The sequence below is a fragment of the Piliocolobus tephrosceles genome, unplaced genomic scaffold (genome assembly GCF_002776525.5).
Source record: "Piliocolobus tephrosceles isolate RC106 unplaced genomic scaffold, ASM277652v3 unscaffolded_109, whole genome shotgun sequence".
Classification (NCBI taxonomy): domain Eukaryota; kingdom Metazoa; phylum Chordata; class Mammalia; order Primates; family Cercopithecidae; genus Piliocolobus; species Piliocolobus tephrosceles.
Genome location: NW_022291976.1, coordinates 43,693 through 61,520, shown reverse-complemented (window position 1 = coordinate 61,520; position 17,828 = coordinate 43,693). Strand labels below are relative to the sequence as shown.

The following is a 17,828-nucleotide window of genomic DNA, read 5'->3' as shown; positions in this document are numbered from 1 at the left end:
ATTTGGGGAAATTATTTTGTTATTTAGATACTAAGGCCTAATTAAGTACCTATAAGAACTATTTATTTGGAGTAACTGAGCCTATAACTCAGGTTTATGGCTAAGTATAGATTGGGGAATCTTTGCCGGGCGCGGTGGCTCAAGCCTGTGATCCCAGCACTTTGGGAGGCCGAGGCGGGCGGATCACGAGGTCAGGAGATCGAGACCATCCTGGCTAACACGGTGAAACCCCGTCTCTACTAAAAATTACAAAAAACTAGCCAGGCAAGGTGGCAGGCGCGCCTGTAGTCCCAGCTACTCGGGAGGCTGAGGCAGGAGAATGGCGTGAACCCAGGAGGCGGAGCTTGCAGTGACCTGAGATCCGGCCACTGCACTCCAGCCTGGGCGACAAGAGCGAGACTCCGTCTCAGAAAAAAAAAAAAGATTGGGGAATCTTTATTATGTCTTCTCCTAAGCAGTTTAACCAAATGTGTGGTTAGTGTTTTTTTTATTCCCCTAAGACAGAAAGAACAAAAAATGTTTTAAATTTCTCTTATATAGGAAATAGGAACGTCAAAGCTCTGTAGACTACTTACCGAGTGGAAAACAAGACCATCTGAGTGATTTGAGGAATTAACAAAAAGTAGTGAATACATAGCAATAATTACATAGTAAATAAAGATTCTTTTAAGGCAGACAAGGGCTAAGATTTCCTTAGCAGTAATAATGACATACACTGAATTGAAAATCTATTTTATTACAGAAAGATCAGTTTCTAACAAATGAAAATGTATCACCTGTTCCTTAACTGTGTAAATAATATTAAATTTCTTTGAAACTGGAATCTGCAGGTACAGGTATATTCTTTAATCACTATTGGATCATCTAAAGTAGAAGCTGTCCTGAGGAAGAGGAAGCTTTTGATCTTAATACTAGTATCTATATAAAATGGTATAGATGAACAGTCATCTAAAATCAATCCATTTTAAATAGGAATTTCCTTCTGAAAAGTTTCTCATTTGCTGCCTACTACCCACAAAGGACTGATATGTTACAGTACCGGGATTGTTCAACTTTAACAAAGATCTCCAATGCATTATTCTACTCATCACATCTGTCAGAACCTGCTAACAGTACAAGAAAACAGGCACCTGTGAAATCATCTAACCTGCTAGCATGTCCTTTAGACAGCAGCCTGTCTGAGGGTCCTTCAGAAGCACATTTACAATTTCATAAAACTTGTGTTCATATGCCAACTTGTAATACAGGTAAACATCTTCACAATATGTGAGTAATTTCTTCAGGTTTTCCATGACCATGTCAGTAGGCTGATGTTGTTTATATCTAGATAAAGAAACATAATGTACAGGTTAAGATAACTGTTTTTTTGTTTTGTTTGAGACAGAGTCTTACTCTGTTGCCCAGGCTGGAGTGCAGTGGAGCAGTCTTGGCTCACTGCAACCTCTGCCTGCTGGGTTCAAGTGATTCTTGTGCCTCAGCTTCCCGATAGCTGGGATTACAGGTACGTGTCACCACCCTGGCTAATTTTTGTAATTTTAGTAGAGACAGCGTTCTGCTATGTTGGCTAGGCTGGTGTTGAACTCCTGGCCTCAAGTTACCTGCCAGCCTCAGCCTCCTAAAGTGCTTGGACTACAGGCGTGAATCACTGTGCCTGCCCTTTTTTTTTTTTCCCCCTTTTCTTTTCTTTTAAATAAAAGATGGAGGTCTCACAGTGTTACCCAGGCTGGAGTACAGTGGCTTTTCAGAGGTGTGAACTCCTGGGCTCAAGTGCTTCTCTTGCAGCCTCCCAAGTAACTAGGACTACAAGTGTGTACCACTGTGCCCACCTTAGGATACTGTATTTTGAGTAAGGGCTGTCAGCTCTGAAGTACCACTTACTATTTTACCTATAGAGGAGAGGGTGCCGGAGTCTGGGTTATCGTAGACTAGTTTTGGGGTTGCTTGATAAAATACTTTATTAAAAATGAGTATGTTAATACTCACCTTATAGAGTAAGTTTAGTACTCCAAAAGGCACCTCTGATGTTTTAGTGTTTTTTGTTTCTTTTTTTTTTTTGAGGTAAGAGTCATACTCTGTTACCAGGCTGGAGTGTAGTGGCACGATCTCGGCTTAATGCAGCCTCTGCCCCCAGGTTCAAGTGATAATCCTGCCTCAGTCTCCCAAGTAGCTGGGACTACAGGCACCCACCACCACACCCAGCTAGTTTTTGTATTTTTAGTAGAGACAGGGTTTCACCATGTTGGTGAGGCTGGTCTTGAACTCCTGACCTCAAATGATCTTCCCACCTCAGCCTCCCATAGTGCTAGGATTACAGGCGTGAGCCACTGTGCCTGGCCATTGTTTTAGGTTTTTGGCAATGAGTAGCTATCCTCCCATTTTAAAGTACAAAGCACTATATAAAGCAAACTGTTCTTGTTCATCTGTTTGCATAAATCTGTTAAAAGACTCTTCCCAATAAGGATTCTTGATAATTGCTTTGCCATTTTAAGTAGAGGTAATCTAAAGGCATGGTGTACTTAGCCATAAAATTCTTATACTTTTCTCACCTCAAAGCAGAGGCAAGGATAAATGTTTACAGTCAACTTTTAATACTTACTTTTTGGAAATCTCTTCAAATATACTAGACTTTAATAACCTTTGCTGCTTAAATTCTTCCAAGTAATTAAAGTCTCCTTTAAGTATCACTTGCTGGTATAAAATTTCAGCCCAATCTGGAACAAAATCATAGGCCTCAGCCACAATAGAAGCCTTAAAAGGAGAGAAGTGAAGAAGGACACACTCTCAGAGCCCATCTGACGCAAAATCAAAAACAAACTGTTGTAGAAAACAATGCTGTATACTCACTTGTGTAGTGAATATGATCATTACCAATTATGTAAAAAGGCTCTATGTACTGGAGGTGGTGAAAAGTCTGGTGTGTGTTTGGCATTTTCCCTCCCATAAATCCCCAAATTATCTTAAACCCTTTTTTAAAAAAGAGACAAGGTCTCATTATGTTGCCCAGGCTGGACCAGAAATTCCTGGGCTCAGGATCCTCCCGCCTCAGCCTCCTGCATATGTAGGACTACAGGCATGTGCCACCATGCCCAGCTTTCAGTGTTTTTAATCTTCCTCACAATGAATTGAGACTGCTAAGAATATATCACTCCCATTAACTCAACAGTATAAGGAACAGTGAAAGGGCTGATTCCCTGATAATTCACTTCTTTAAAGGGCTAGAACCAATCTCCCTGACTTCCTGTACTAACCTGAGTGTGCCATTCTGTAACTGCTAGGGCTAGGAGGTTCTTGCAGGGCCACTAGCAAGAGTATTACTCTGAACCTCAGCTGTCTTAAGACAATGGTCTCCCACTTTTCTGGCATCAATGACAGACTGGGAGGGGATGGTTTTGGGATGAAAATGTTCCACCTCAGATCATCAGGCATTAGATTTTCATAAGGAGCCCTTGTATGTACAGTTCACAACAGGGTTTATACTCCTATAAAAATATAGTCCTGTTACTGATCTGACGGGAGGTGGTGCTCAGGCCAGTAATGCTTGCTTGCTTGGTCCTCATCTGCTGTGCGGCCTGGTTCCCAGCAGGCCATGGACCAGTACCAGTCTGCAGCCTGGGGGTTGGGGACAGATGGTCTAAAGGGCCAAAGGTGTCTGCTTCTCTGCTATTTTAATGGCACAGGAAAGGGAGACAGCACTGTCTTACCATTCTCTAACCTCTGCCCAACAATATACTAGAGAGAAATACATCAAATTGACATTTTCTGTTGGTATCAGAGAGTTAAGTCAGAACTGGACTGTCCTGGTTCTGTCACTAGCCCTGAGACCTTACCTCTGGGTTCCATGAGTGGGACAGAAGGAGAAAGGATGCTAGCAGTGCTGCCTCGAGTTTGCTTTCTTGCTCACCTGGTAGAACCGAGGTAGGGCCAGAATACAGTCCATTAGCTTGTGGCGGCCCAAGTTGATAAGCATTGTGTTCTGGCCAGTGTTCAGAAAGTGAATCTGCAGAGTTATCAACTTGGTGAGCCGCTGACAGTGCTGGGCCTGTCGCACACAAGAGTCCTGAGGAACAAGGGTGGAGAGAGGCACAGGTAGAGAAAGACGTAGTTGTTACCTCCTATGTGAACTCTTTCACTAGAGTATTCACCCCTTCTGTTCCTGGTTGGCCTATGATGCCCTCCCTCTTCCCTTGGAAGAGCCCAAGGACAAAAGGAAAGAATTGTACTGTAGACAGCAAGTCCCAAGGCCAGTCTGGAGAAAGCCTTTGGTTACCTTGGCATAACTCTCTGCTGCATCCAGCATCAGAGTCAGGGCCTTCAGCAGCAGTTGCTTCAGCTGGTGCCCATCCTTGAGACTGTCCTCTGTAAGGGAAATAAAGATTTGCCAAGTATGACTCCCAAAGCCGACTGTTATCATCCCACTCATAGTGATGGGGGCTAGAATAGAAACATCCCAGCCATGTTCACAGCGAGGCAGGAACACCTCACTCAGATAAAGGTTATTGGGCCGGAAACGCATACGCTTATTGTAACTTCACTCTGAAGTAGGATTCACTGTCCCCTCTAATGCCTCATTTCTCCAAAACATCAAGGAAGACTTACATGGTATCAACATGCATGTTGGTTCCTGATGAATGATACCCTGGATATACAGGCTAGATAGATCCAACAGTACAATCCTAAGGTGCAAATGCCTTCCAAGTCTCTGTTCCATCTGTCTGCCCAAGTGGGGTTCCTGCTGAGCGACATATCCGCCTCAAGATTCTTTTTTTTTTTTTTTTTGAGACAATCTCACTCTGTCACCCAGGCTGGAGTGTAATGGTGCAATCTTGGCTCACTGCAACCTCCACCTCCTGGGTTCAAGTGATTCACCTGCTTCAGCCTCCTGAGTAAGTGGGATTACAGGTGCACACTGCCACACCCGGCTCATTTTTCTTTTTGTATTTTAGTAGAGACAGGGTTGCACCATGTTGCCCAGGCTGGTCTTGAACTCCTGAGCTCAGGCAATCCACCTGCCTTGGCCTCCCAAAGTGCTAGGATTACAGGCATGAGCCACCGCACTGGGCCACCTACCTGAAGATTCTAATAGCCAATCTCATGGGCTCGTCCTCCTTTGCTGTAAGAATTTTATTCAGGGCCTGGCGTGGTGGCTCATGCCTGTAATCCCAGCACTTTGGGAGGCCAAAGTGGGTGGATTATGAGGTCGGAGTTCAAGACCAGCCTGGCCAACATAGTCAAACCCTGTCTCTATTAAAAATACAAAAAATCCGGCCGGGCGCGGTGGCTCAAGCCTGTAATCCCAGCACTTTGGGAGGCCGAGACGGGCGGATCACGAGGTCAGGAGATCGAGACCATCCTGGCTAACACGGTGAAACCCTGTCTCTACTAAAAATACAAAAAATTAGGCGGGCGAGGTGGCCGGCGCCTGTGGTCCCAGCTACTCGGGAGGCTGAGGCAGGAGAATGGCGTGAACCCAGGAGGCGGAGGTTGCAGTGAGCTGAGATCCAGCCACTGCACTCCAGCCTGGGCGACAGAGCAAGACTCCGTCTCAAAAAAAAAAAAAAAATTAGCCAGGCATGGTGGCAGCTGCCTGTAATCCCAGCTACTTGGGAGGCTGAGGCAGGAGAATCATTTGAACCTGGGAGGCAGAAGCTGCAGTGAGCTGAGATCACGCCATTGCATTGCAGCCTGGGTGACAGTGCGAGACTCCGTCTCAAAAAACAAACAGACAAAAATACAAGTTAGCCAGGTGTGGTGGCGCATGCCTGTAGTCCCAGCTACTTGGGAGGCTGAGGCAGGAGAATTCACTTAAACCCGGGAGGCAGAGGTTGCAGTGAGCTGAGATCATGCCACTGCACTCCAGCCTGGGGACAGAGCGAGACTCTGTCAATCAATCAATCAATAAAGCAAGCAAGCAAGCATTTTACCCGGATAGCAGCACTGTTCTAGTAGTGCTGCTGTGACCTCACTCACCCCAGGGCTGAGACTCAATCAATTTCAGTTGGATGCGGGCAGCTGCCTCGTGGTTCTCGCCAATCTCCCGGCACATGCTGAAGCACAGGGCAATCATATTGTGCTTCTCACTGTCTCCAGGACGGCAGCGTTTGATGTAGTCCAGCAGGGCTGTCTTCAGGGTACCACTCTGCCCAGAATAAAAGGGAATAGCAAAGTGTCAGTCAGGCACTGCAAGGCAGACAGGACTAGCTGAGTCATCTGGTTCTGCGTTCCTTAAAAACTCCCAAGAAAAAGGGAGAGAGGAGCAAAAATGAGAATGAATACAAGTTTTATGCTGTCCCAAGTATGAGGAAACAGGCATGTGCGCTTTCCTGTTGGGAGTGTGAAAGGCAAAACTTTTCTAAAGGGAGAAGCCTTACAAGTACACCCGCATAAGCTGATCTAACAGTTCAATTTCTAGGAATCTATCCCTAAAGAGATAAGCAGAGAAGATGAATGTAACAGGGATATTTAATAGCAAACAATTAAGAAACAATCCAGATGTCCAAAATCAGGGGAAGAGAATACCATGTATTAAAACTTACGTAGGAGATGATTTGTTGATTTGGGAAATAGTCATGATATACTTTGTTAAGTGAGAGAAAAGCAGCTATTTCACATCTTCACTGTATAAGTTTTATTAAAATGTAATTATATACGGATGTTTTCAGGTACATGTTCAAAGAAAGGGCCTGTACCAAATTGTGACTGTCTCCAGATGATGGATAGACACTGAGGGCTTTTTCTGTGTTGTTCTGTTTTCCAAGTGTCTTACCTGGAATATGCATTACTTTTGTAACCCAAAAAAAGTTATTAAAGGAATATTTAAATGCAGAAGGAAAACTGCCTAAAAAACAATTTAAAAAACCCTCTGGGGGATCTTGATGATGCACCTATGTCCAGGACTTGCTCCTCACTTGATGACTAGATTGGTCTGTCCTGAAATCGGCCCAATATTAAAGAGAGATTTTTTTCTGCTTTGTCTCTTAATCCTGCCTGGCTGGGCCCATGTTCCCAGAAGCCGAAGGTGAAATGAGCAGAAGCAAAATGATCTGGAAACAGGTACTACGAGGGGATATGCTTGGTGTCACAGAGCACACTCAGGACAGACGGGCTCTCAGAACCCAAGACCTAACCAAGACAGGCCTTTGCTTCCAAGCCGCCTTCCTGTTCATCATAATAAATGGCTCCACAGCTTTTTGGTCTAAACTTTTGTGTTTGATTCCTAACCTGGCTCTTAGCAGCACAGTTTTTCACAGTGTCCTGAAAACTCTCCACTCTAAAAGCCCTCAAACAACCTCACAGCTAGACAATCCACTTTAAGCCTGGCTCTCAGGGTTTTTGCCCCTGCCAGAGAAGGCATTTAAGACAGTAGAGGCAGGTGACAGAGGCTGAGGTGGAGGAGGACAAACTTACTTTCTCCAGTATTTAGCATCGGCCGGGCATGGTGGCTCACACCTGTAATCCCAGCACTTTGGAAGGCTGAGACGGGTGGATCATCTGAGGTTGGGAGTTCAAGACTAGCCTGACCAACATGGATAAACCCTGTCTCTACTAAACATACAAAATTAGCCCAGTGTGGTGGCGCGTGCCTGTAATCCCAGCTACTTGGGAGGCTGAGGCAGGAGAATCGCTTGAACCTGGGGGGCAGAGGTTGCGCCAAGATGACACCATTGCACTCCAGCCTGGGTAACAAGAACAAGAGCGAAACTCCGTCTCAAAAAAAAAAAAAATACATATATATATATATATACACACACACACACAGACACACACATAAATACATATAGCATCAGCATATTCACTGATCTGAACCAGAATCTGAAGCCACTGGTGATAGTGTGTCTTGGGGAGGTCCCCAATTCATTCCCTCTGTTTTTCTAAGAGTCTACCATGACAGATTATTCCCGAGAAAAACTGAGGCTCCTGAATTGTCAGCAGTACACCCCATCCTGGAGCTTGTTACTTTGCACCTACCGGATCCAACTTCTTCCTCATCAGCACTTCAAAGTAGTGCTTTTTATGCAGCAAATCAAATATGTATGTCATCTCATTGTACCTTCCAATGCCAGTGAGGAGCCGTACCTGTGAAGTGGGAGGACAGCTCGCATCAGCGTCACCTGGAGTCTGGAGTTCTCTGAGCCAGACCACTACCATCAGTGGCTGCTTTCAGATGCCAAGCTCCAGGAGGAGAATGGCTAATTTCCAGGCTACCATGCTTTGCTCCCTCCCCTGTACCCAACAGGGAGCCTCTGGAGGATTCAGAAATGTCAGTTACTGGGCCACCTTGGCTGTTCTTTTTTTTTTTTTTTGAGATGGAGTCTTGCTCTGTCACCCAGGCTGGAATACAGTGGCACAACCTCAGCTCACTGCAACCTCCGCCTCCTGGGTTCAAGCAATTCTCCTGCCTCAGCCTCCTGAGTAGCTGGGATTATAGGCATGTGCCACCATGCCTGGCTAATTTTTGTAAAGAGGCAGGGTTTTACCACGTTAGGGTGGTCTCGAACTCCTGACCTCAGGCAATCTGCCTGCCTCGGCCTCCCAAAGTGCTGGGATTACAGGTGTGAGCCACCACACCCGGCTTTGCTGTCCTTAAATGTGGCTCTCAGGCCGGGCGCAGTGGCTCAAGCCTGTAATCCCAGCACTTTGGGAGGCCGAGACAGGCGGATCATGAGGTCAGGAGATCCAGACCATCCTGGCTAACACGGTGAAACCCCGTCTCTACTAAAAATACAAAAAACTAGCCGGGCGAGGTGGCAGGCGCCTGTAGTCCCAGCTACTTGGGAGGCTGAGGCAGGAGAATGGCATAAACCCGGGAGGTGGAGCTTGCAGTGAGCTGAGATCCAGCCACTGCACTCCAGCCTGGGTGACAGAGCGAGACTGTGTTTCAAAAAAAAAAAAAAAAAAAAAAATGTGGCGCTCAAGTGCTGAAGTGTCATTCTCCTGGGCGGGACTCCTCCTCTTCTCACCGCTACTCATCACAGTGGCCCAGCGGCTTGCTCAGTCACTCAGGTCAGTTTCAAGCCCAGAGAATTTAGGGAGGCTCATGGGAACTGAGTTGCCAACTTCCATTCAGAGGTGGGGGGAAGGTTCAAACCTTGTTTTGGGGAAAAATGCAGCTGTTTTAGCCTCTAGAAAAGTTAACTGCCCTGACAAGGAGGTGGGATGGCCCCGGAACCTTGCAGGGATCTTTTCCCTTTTGTTCCTTTGGAGCAACTTCGGATTCTGACAGAAACCCTAACGTGGAGCGGGGGTTGCGCTGCCCAGCCAGCCCAGCCAGCCCAGCCAGCCCAGCCGGCCCAGCCGGCCCAGCCAGCCCAGCCAGCCCAGCCGGCCCAGCCGGCTCTCAAGTCGGTAGTGGTATCCAGATGGGCAGAGCTCCCTTCAACTACATCAGCTCTGGGCTGGCCCCCACCCTTCCTACTCCTCTCAAAGGTTTCCACAGGATGGAGACGGGTTGAGGGGGTTACTTACCATCAGTCCATACTCCTCACTGGGGGCCAGGTGGTTATCTGTGAGCATCCGGGCGGCCTGCAGGACTCGGATGATGCCCTCCATGTGGCACGTCAGGGTGAAGCAATGATGGGCCAGGATCAGGAGCTCTGTGGCTGGGAGGTAGGCACTGGTAAGATAGGATTATGAACCCTGGCTGCCCACTGTCAACCTCTGCCTGGCAGGAGGGAAAAAGGGCCTGGTGGAGAAGGGGCCTGTCTGGAGAGGTCCCTCCCACCAGCCCTCCGAGGTCCGTGAACTCAGCAGCTCTAGCTCTGAGACAGCCCCTTGGTGACATCCAAATAGTTCTCTCAGTCATAGCACAATCCTCAAAGACAATCATGTAGTGACTATCCCCAAAAGGCCCCCAAAATGAGAACACAGCACCCTCGCCTTCTAAACATGGAGAAACTTCCTGCAGACAAACTGATGGAGTTCCTGCCAACATGAATCCAAGGGCATTCTCTGCTTGTATCCCAGCGGAAGGTCTCAGGGCCTAATCAAGTGCCATTTGGTGTTCTGGCTTTCTAGAGTAGTGAAAGATCTGACATGTACAGATTTAAAAATACTACAATCACTGTAAGCACAATTAAAAGGCAAACTGGGAAAAACACCTGCAATGTGAGGACCGAAAAAGGTCTCCATCCTTAAAACATGCTGCAACCTCTGGGCTTTTGCATCTGCAGGGCCCTCTCCAGTCCTCCTGACTACTAAGCATCCTGACAATGAATCCTTTAGGCCTTCGTTTGAACATTTCCTCCAGAACTCTATCTTGACCCCATCATTCTGGCTCTTACTGTGTATTAAGACCCTAGTCTGAGCTCCAGGAATTGCTTATACACCATATCCTAGGTGCTTACAGTGCCTGGCACACAGTTGGCACTCAGTAAATATTGTTGAACTGGACCGAGAAGAGATATAGAAGGCTATTTTTATTTAAATTTCTTTTAGAGATGGATCTCACTCTGTTGCCCAGGCTAGAGTTCAGTGTTGCAATCAGAGCTCACTGCAATCTCCAACTCCTGGGCTCAAGGGATCCTCCTACCTCAGCCTCTCAAGTAGCTGGGACTACAGGTGTGCATCACCATGCCCCGCTAAGTTTTTAAAAATATTTCTAATGACAGGGTCTCACTATATTGCCCAGATTGGTCTCAGACTCCTACCCTCTAATTATCCTCTGCCCTCGGCCTCTCAAAAGCATTGGGATTACAGGCATGGGCCACTGTTCCCATTCTAATGTACAATTTTTCATTATATATAAGAGAAATCTGTGTAACCATTAGAAGTTATATAGGAGAATATTCAATGCCATGAAAAATGTTAATGACAGCATATTCATAAAGTAAAAAAATTATAAACTATACGGAGTATAATGTCATTTTTTAAAAAAGAGAACCTATCACACATTCTAATGAAGGCCTATAATGAGTTAGACATCATGGAAAACGAACAGGCTTTGAAATCCACAGACTGGGTTTGAACACCAGCTCTGCCACTTAACAGATGTAATCATCTTTCCTCAGGTAGAGTTTGTCTCCCTTCTAAAATGGGACAATATTCACTTTGCAGGGCAATATAAGAGTGAAATAAGCATGTTGAGTAAAGGTTACCTTTTTGTATGATTTTATATTTGGGGGTACTCATCCATACTTTCTAAATTTGCTTCAGTGAAGTTAAGGCTTTCTACCAAGAACTTATAACCCCTGCTGGAGGGCTAGGTATCCAGAGCAGGAACAAGGACCCAGATCAAGTTTTGGAGAGACTGGGAGACCTCTTGAGACCTGTTTAGGGCCAAAATATGTAAGAAAAAGGCCAATAACTTACTGCAAGACAATTCCCCATGGGGAACGGAGGAAATCTTATCCAACAACTTCATGCCTACCAATGTGTGGTCTTGACACAGAGTGGTCAGCTGAAGAAATGTCTGGCTTTCCTCTGTTGGGCTGAACATCTGCTTATGTCCTGTACAGAGAGGTGTGAAGACAGGTGCTGGTTTTATCATAAGAGAGGCCCACTCTGCCCAGGCTTGGGCACCAGGAGGTGATGCTAGTGGAGCTCTGCAGCTCTCCACTTGCTGAGCTCGAAACCCTTGGCCTATTGGTCATTTTATAGGAAAGGTTGTTTCTGTTTTTGTTTTTTGAGACAGAGTCTGTCACCCAGGCTGGAGTGCAGTGGGGTGATCTTGACTTACTGCAACCTTGGCCTCCCGGGTTCAAACGATTCTCCTGCTTCAGCCTCCCCAGCAGCTGGGACTACAGGTGCCAGCCAACACGCCCAGCTAATTTTTTGTATTTTTAGTAGAGGCGGGGTTTCAGCATATTAGCCAGGATGGTCTCTATCTCCTGACCTCATGATCTGTGAGCCTTGGCCTCCCAAAGTGCTGGGATTACAGGTGTGAGCCACCCCGCCTGGCCAGGACAGTTCTGTAGCTCAGAAAGCCACAGCTACTCTCAATGTAATCATAAAACAATAAAAAGTAACAGCATGTATTTTGTACATGTATTTTGTTGTATTTAAACAAAATACATTACTGGAATCCAGAAACTTGAGAGAACCACATACAGGATGTATATAAGCACAACATTCAAATCCTTAACACTGGGAACTAGAGAATGCTGTTGGAAAGGTTAGGAATCCCTGAGGGGTAGGGCACCTGTTCCCTGTGATGAAGTAAGCAGCTCCCGTGTCACCTCTTCTGCCACGAGTTCAGCCACAGTATCTGGCTTAAGGCCCTGTGTGCTGATGAAGGCCTGGGCTCGTTTGCATCGGTCAGGCTGCTGAGAGGCCAAGATTTCCCGGAGCATGGCTTCACCATCCTGAGCAGCAACATCTGTGTAGGAACAGCCCAACTCCTGAGAGGAAGACAAAGCCAGTCAAGGCCACTTTTAGAAGCCAGGGAAAAGCAAAATAGCCCTTTCTGAAATCTGATGTGGATAGACTCCACTGTTTTCTGAGCTTAAAGACTCCTCACCCTCAGCAGGAACCTTAGAAAAAGCAAGTACTGTTTTCTAACCCTTTCTATCATTTCACCAAAGCCAAATCCAGGTAAAAGAAAGGCTTGTCTTCAGAAAGCATCAGGTGATTCTCTTGTTGAGCTGGGTGGCGGGGGCGGCAGACAGAGTTTCATTCTTGTTGCCCAGGCTGGAGTGCAATGGCACAACCGTGGCTCACTGCAACTGCTGCCTGCCTACTGGGTTCAAGCAATTCTCCTGCCTCAGCCTCTCAAATAGCTGGGGTTACAGGCATGCGCCACCACACCCAGCTAATTTTTGTATTTTTAGTAGAGATGGGGTTTCTCCATGTTGGTCAGGCTGTTCTTGAACTCCCGATCTCAGGTGATCCACCTGCCTTGGCCTCCCAAAGTGCTGGGATTACAGTCATGAGCCACCGCACCTGGCTTTTTTTTTTTTTTTGGTCACCCAGGCTAGAGTACATTGGCGTGATTTCGGCTCACTGCAACCTCCGCCTCCCAGGTTCAAGCGATTCTCCTACCTCAGCCTCCCAAGTAGCTGGGATTACAGGTGCCTGCCACCATGCCTGGCTAATTTTTATATTTTTAGTGGAGATGGGGTTTCACCATGTTGGCCAGGCTGGTCTCAAACTCCTGAACTCAAGTAATCCACCTGCCTCAGCCTCCCAAAGTGCTGGGGTTACAGGTGTAAGCCATCGTGCCCAGCCTGATTTTTAAAAATATTATGAAATGTAAGAACACTGACTAAAATGCAACAGCCCTTATTATTCCCAGAGCAGCAGCAAAACCCTCAATTTCCAAAGAAGTCTTTGAGTCTTCTCCAAGATGTGGACTTTAGGGTTTGGCTGTATTTCTCTTGTGCTCTTCTACTTCCAGTCTACTGTTTTTCTCCCCCAACCAGCACAAAGGTACAATTTCTGCTTGCTCTGGCTCTTGTCTTTATAGTCATCACATTCCATACAGAATGCTCCAAACAATCATAATGCAAAACTCAAGATATTAAGTCTAGAAGAGACCCTCATGGTCAAATCATCATTTATAGGTGACAAAACAGGGGCCCACAACCCTAGCTTTCTGGTTTGCTGAGCTGCAGCCAGGAGTCAGATCGCCCTGGCACCTGGCCTGGTGTCCTCCCCACCATTCCCCAAAGATAAAATTATGAGGGCCAACATCCTGACAAGAGCTCTACTCCCAGGTCATGATTATCATCTGAAAGGCTGACTTGGCAATGTCCAAAATCAACCTCAAACTTCTCGTTTCCCTCCCTCTCAGAAAGAGGAGCCCCACCCCTTGGCACATACCTTGGCAAGATCATACAGACAGAGGACCTGTCGACAGTAGTTCTTTCCATGGAGGCATTTACTTGTCAGCACTTCCAGGTTAGTCACCACTTCATCACTGGAGGGCACTGTCACAAACTTCTGACTATCCAGACTTGAAGCTGGAAGCAAATACGAGTCTGAGGGGCTTCAAGCTGGGAGGTTCAGGCCTCTCCCCAGCTCTCTATGGCTCTACCTCTCTGCTTGAGGCTCCCTGTACTGCACTCCCATGACTCTGATTTGGGTTACAGGACCACTGCTGACAGGGCCCCACTTCAACTTCTTTCACTGCCTTCTTCCAGGATATCCCAGCCTGGGATACCTCAAAGACCTCATATGCTACAAAGAGTCAAGGCCACCTAATGAGTGCTCTAGAGATCACTAAAGATGCTTGCCAGAGTCTCCTCTATATGTTCTGCCTCCTATATCAAATAAGTCACAGTCGTGGCCTTAGTTCCAGTCTTCACCACTCTGCATCCTGAGAAGCTGTTATCTGTCTCCTGCAACCCGCCCCTCACCCTCAATCAGTCTCCGACATACTCATTTCTAAAATGCAAATATGCTTTAATTTTTTAAGACAGAGTCTCACTCTGTCGCCCAGGCTGGAATGCAGTGGCGTGATCTCAGCTCAGTGCAACTTCTGCTTCCCAGGCTCAAGTGATCTCGTGCCTCAGCCTTTCGAGTAGCTGGAATTACAGGCATGCACCAGCACACCTGGCTAATTTTTGCACTTTTAGTGGAGATGAGGTTTTGCCATGTTGATCAGGCTGGTCTTGAACTCCTGGCCTCAACTGATCCATCTGCCTTGACTTCCCAAAAGTGCTGCGATTACAGGCATGGGCCACTGCACCCACCTGCAAATATGCTTTAATTTATAGTAAAATTAAAATCTATTCCTGATATTTTTTTAAAAGAAAGCTCTTGGCGCAGTGCTCATGCCTATAATCCCAGCATTTTGGGAGGCTGAGGCGGGCGGATCACCTGAGGTCGGGAGTTTGAGACCAGCCTGACCAACATGGAGAAACCCTGTCTGTACTAAAAATACAAAATAAGCTGGGTGTGGTGGCTCATGCCTGTAGTCCCAGCTACTCAGGAGGCTGAGGCAGGAGAATCGCTTGAACCCAGGAGGCGGAGGTTGCAGTGAGCCAAGATTGCGTCATTGCACTCCAACCTGGGCAACAGAGCGAGACTCTGTCTAAAAAAACAAAAAAGATAGTTATTCTGGGGAATTTTGTGGGGCTAGTGTTGAATTGGCTTTTTTTTTTTTTTTCTTTTGCAATGAAGTCTCACTCTGCTGCCCAGGCTAGAGTGCAGTGGCACTATCTCAGTTCACTGCAACCTCTGCCTCCTGAGTTCAAGTGATTCTCCCACCTCAGCCTCTGGTGTAGCTGGGATTACAGGTGTGCACCAGCACACCCAGCTAATTTTTTTTATTTTTAGTAGATACGAAGTTTCACCATGTTGGCCAGGCTGGTCTTGAACTCCTGACCTCAGGTGATCTGCCCACCTCGGCCTCCCAAAGTGCTGGGATTACAGCGTGAGCCACCATGCCCAGCCTGAACTGACTTTTTACTTTATACATTTCTATGTTATGTGATTTGCTACACTAAGCACATGTTAATTTTTATTTTAAAATATTATTAGAAAGTGTTGTAGGTCAGAGGTGGTGGCTCATGCCTGTAATGCTATCACTTTGGGAGGCTGGGGTGGGAGGATCCCTGGAGCTTAGGAGTTTGAGGCCAGCCTGGGCAACACAGTGAGACCCCACCTCTACAAAAAATTTAAAAATTAGCTGGGGATGGTGGTGTGCATCTGTGGTTCTGGCTATTCAGGAGGCTGAGGCAGGAGGATTGCTTGAGCCCTGGAGGTTGAGTCTGCAGTGAGCCATGTTTGCACCACTGCACTCCAGTCTGGGCAATAAAGTGAGGCCCTGTCTCAAACAAAACAAACAAAAACCCTTAAAGATAAATAAAATAAAATAAAATGCAACTCAGACCATGTTATTCCCCTGCTTAAATCCTTCACTGGGAGCTCCAATTCTAGGTAAGTTGGTTATAATAAGCTCAATCTACTGTGTCTTTCCCACTGAATTCAACACAAAACCTGGACACAAGACATGTGGCAGCTAAATAAAGACTCTGGAAAAGTAAAAAGTAGGAGGCGAATTGAAGATGACCAGAATTATCATTTTCCCCCCTCTAGCAAGCTCTAGCCTGAATGCAGTGCTGACTAAAACCTAAGAACCAAGGGCTGAAGTGAAGTGTGTGTACGAGAGAGTGCAAATTCCAGAAGCTCTCTAGTACCAGTTTGAAGAGTGAAAAGGGGAACTCCTAATCGTGTTCTTCCTTGTCCTGGCTCCCAAGCAAGCCATTGGCAGTGGTGGGAGAGGCTACAGTGGCAAGAGTCAAGGCTCTCAGAAAGGGGAGCCTTCTTTTTTTTCCTTTTTTTTGTTTTGAGACGGAGTCTTGCTCTGTCACCTAGGTTGGAGTGCAGTGGTGTGATCTCGGCTCACTACAAGTTCCACCTCCCGGGTTCATGCCATTCTCCTGTCTCAGCCTCCCGAGTAGCTGGGACTACAGGCGCCTGCCACCGTGTCCAGCTAATTTTATTTTGTATTTTTAGTAGAGATGGGGTTTCACTGTGTTAGCCAGGATGATCTTGATCTGACCTTGTGATCCACCCACCTCAGCCTCCCAAAGTGCTAGGATTACAGGCGTGAGCCACCGCGCCCAGCCAGTGGAGCCTTCTTTTCTGAGCAGGGGCGCTTTGGTCTCAGGAGGACAGAGTAGACCCCTGTTGCTTTTGCATTACCCTCCTGTCACCTGGCCCTGGGTGTAGGAATAGTCAGGATAGTGCAAGACAGAGTAGGGGTAACTAAACCTTCAGCTTTTGGCCGAAGAACTGAAAAGATAACCCTCAGGGAACCAGAAATTAGCTTGGAGAGCCCCAGGAAAGCAACCCAATAAATTTTTATGAACTACAGGGCTCACTCCTGGACTACACGTGTATGGCTTTGATCCTAACTAGCACAGATCGCTACCAAGGTCATAGATTGACCATTAGGTGGCATGCACACACAGGACAGATCTGAATACTACCGCAAAGGAAAATGAACTGATAATGAAACCACAACGCACAGGCAGTGGTTTGGAACTTCAGTCTGAACCAGGTCAACTGTCTGCTAAAAAATATCAACATCCTTCATAGGATTTAAATAAGATCCATAGTCTCAAATAGTATATTTGAATAATACACTACTCAAAATGTCCAGATGCAGCCAGTCATGGCGGCTCACGCCTGTAATCCCAACACTTTGGGGGACCAAGGCGGGTGGATCACCTGGGGTCAGGAGTTCGAGACCAGCCTGGCCAACATGGCAAAACCCTGTTTCTACTAAAAATACAACAAAATCAGTCAGGTGTGGTGGCACACACCTGTAATTCCAGCTACTTGGGAGGCTGAGACACGAGAATCGCTTGAATCTGGGAGGCTGAGGTTGCAGTAAGCTGAGATTGCACCATTGCACTCCAGCCTGGGTGACAGAGCAAGTCTCCGTCTCAAAAAACAAAAACAAGAAAACAAACAAAAAAACTCAAAATGTTCAGATGCAACCCCCAAATTACTCAGTGTAAGATATAGCGAGACCCCGTTCTCCACAAAAAGGAAAAAAAAAAAAAAAGACCAAAAAAAAAAAAAAAAGTGCAGGCCGGGTGCGGTGGCTCACGCCTGTAATCCCAGCTCTCAGGGAGGCAGAGGCAGGAGGACAGCTTGAGCCCAGGAGTTCGAGACCTGCCTGGGTAATATAGTGAGACCCCGTTCTCCACAAAAAGGAAAAAAAAAAAAAAGAAAGACTCAGTATAAGAAAAAGCAGGAAGAGAGGCCAGGCGCGGTGGCTCACGCCTGTAATCCCAGCACTTTGGGAGGCCGAGGTGGGTGGATCACCTGCAGTCAGGAGTTTGAGAGCAGCCTCGCCAACATGGCAAAACCCTGTGTCTACTAAAAATACAAAAAAAATAAAAATAAAAAATAGCTGGGTGTGGTGGCACACTCCTGTAGTC

General features: G+C 46.6%; 1 protein-coding gene across 2 annotated transcripts in view; it reads right to left on the bottom strand.

Moving 5' to 3' along the window:
• Positions 1-716: 716 nt before the first annotated feature.
• Positions 717-17,828, bottom strand: part of LOC113219856 (spatacsin) — a 59,692-nt gene continuing 42,580 nt past the window's right edge. For both annotated transcript variants that reach the window (XM_026447903.1, XM_026447904.1), the window contains 10 exons: positions 13,753-13,892; positions 12,134-12,332; positions 11,305-11,442; positions 9,463-9,596; positions 7,966-8,073; positions 5,968-6,136; positions 4,268-4,356; positions 3,902-4,057; positions 2,597-2,748; positions 717-1,323 (listed from right to left, as the gene is read on the bottom strand). In XM_026447903.1, the coding sequence (XP_026303688.1) occupies positions 1,143-1,323; positions 2,597-2,748; positions 3,902-4,057; positions 4,268-4,356; positions 5,968-6,136; positions 7,966-8,073; positions 9,463-9,596; positions 11,305-11,442; positions 12,134-12,332; positions 13,753-13,892 (1,466 nt within the window). In that variant the 3' untranslated portion in view covers positions 717-1,142. The remainder of the gene's footprint in view (positions 1,324-2,596; positions 2,749-3,901; positions 4,058-4,267; positions 4,357-5,967; positions 6,137-7,965; positions 8,074-9,462; positions 9,597-11,304; positions 11,443-12,133; positions 12,333-13,752; positions 13,893-17,828) is intronic.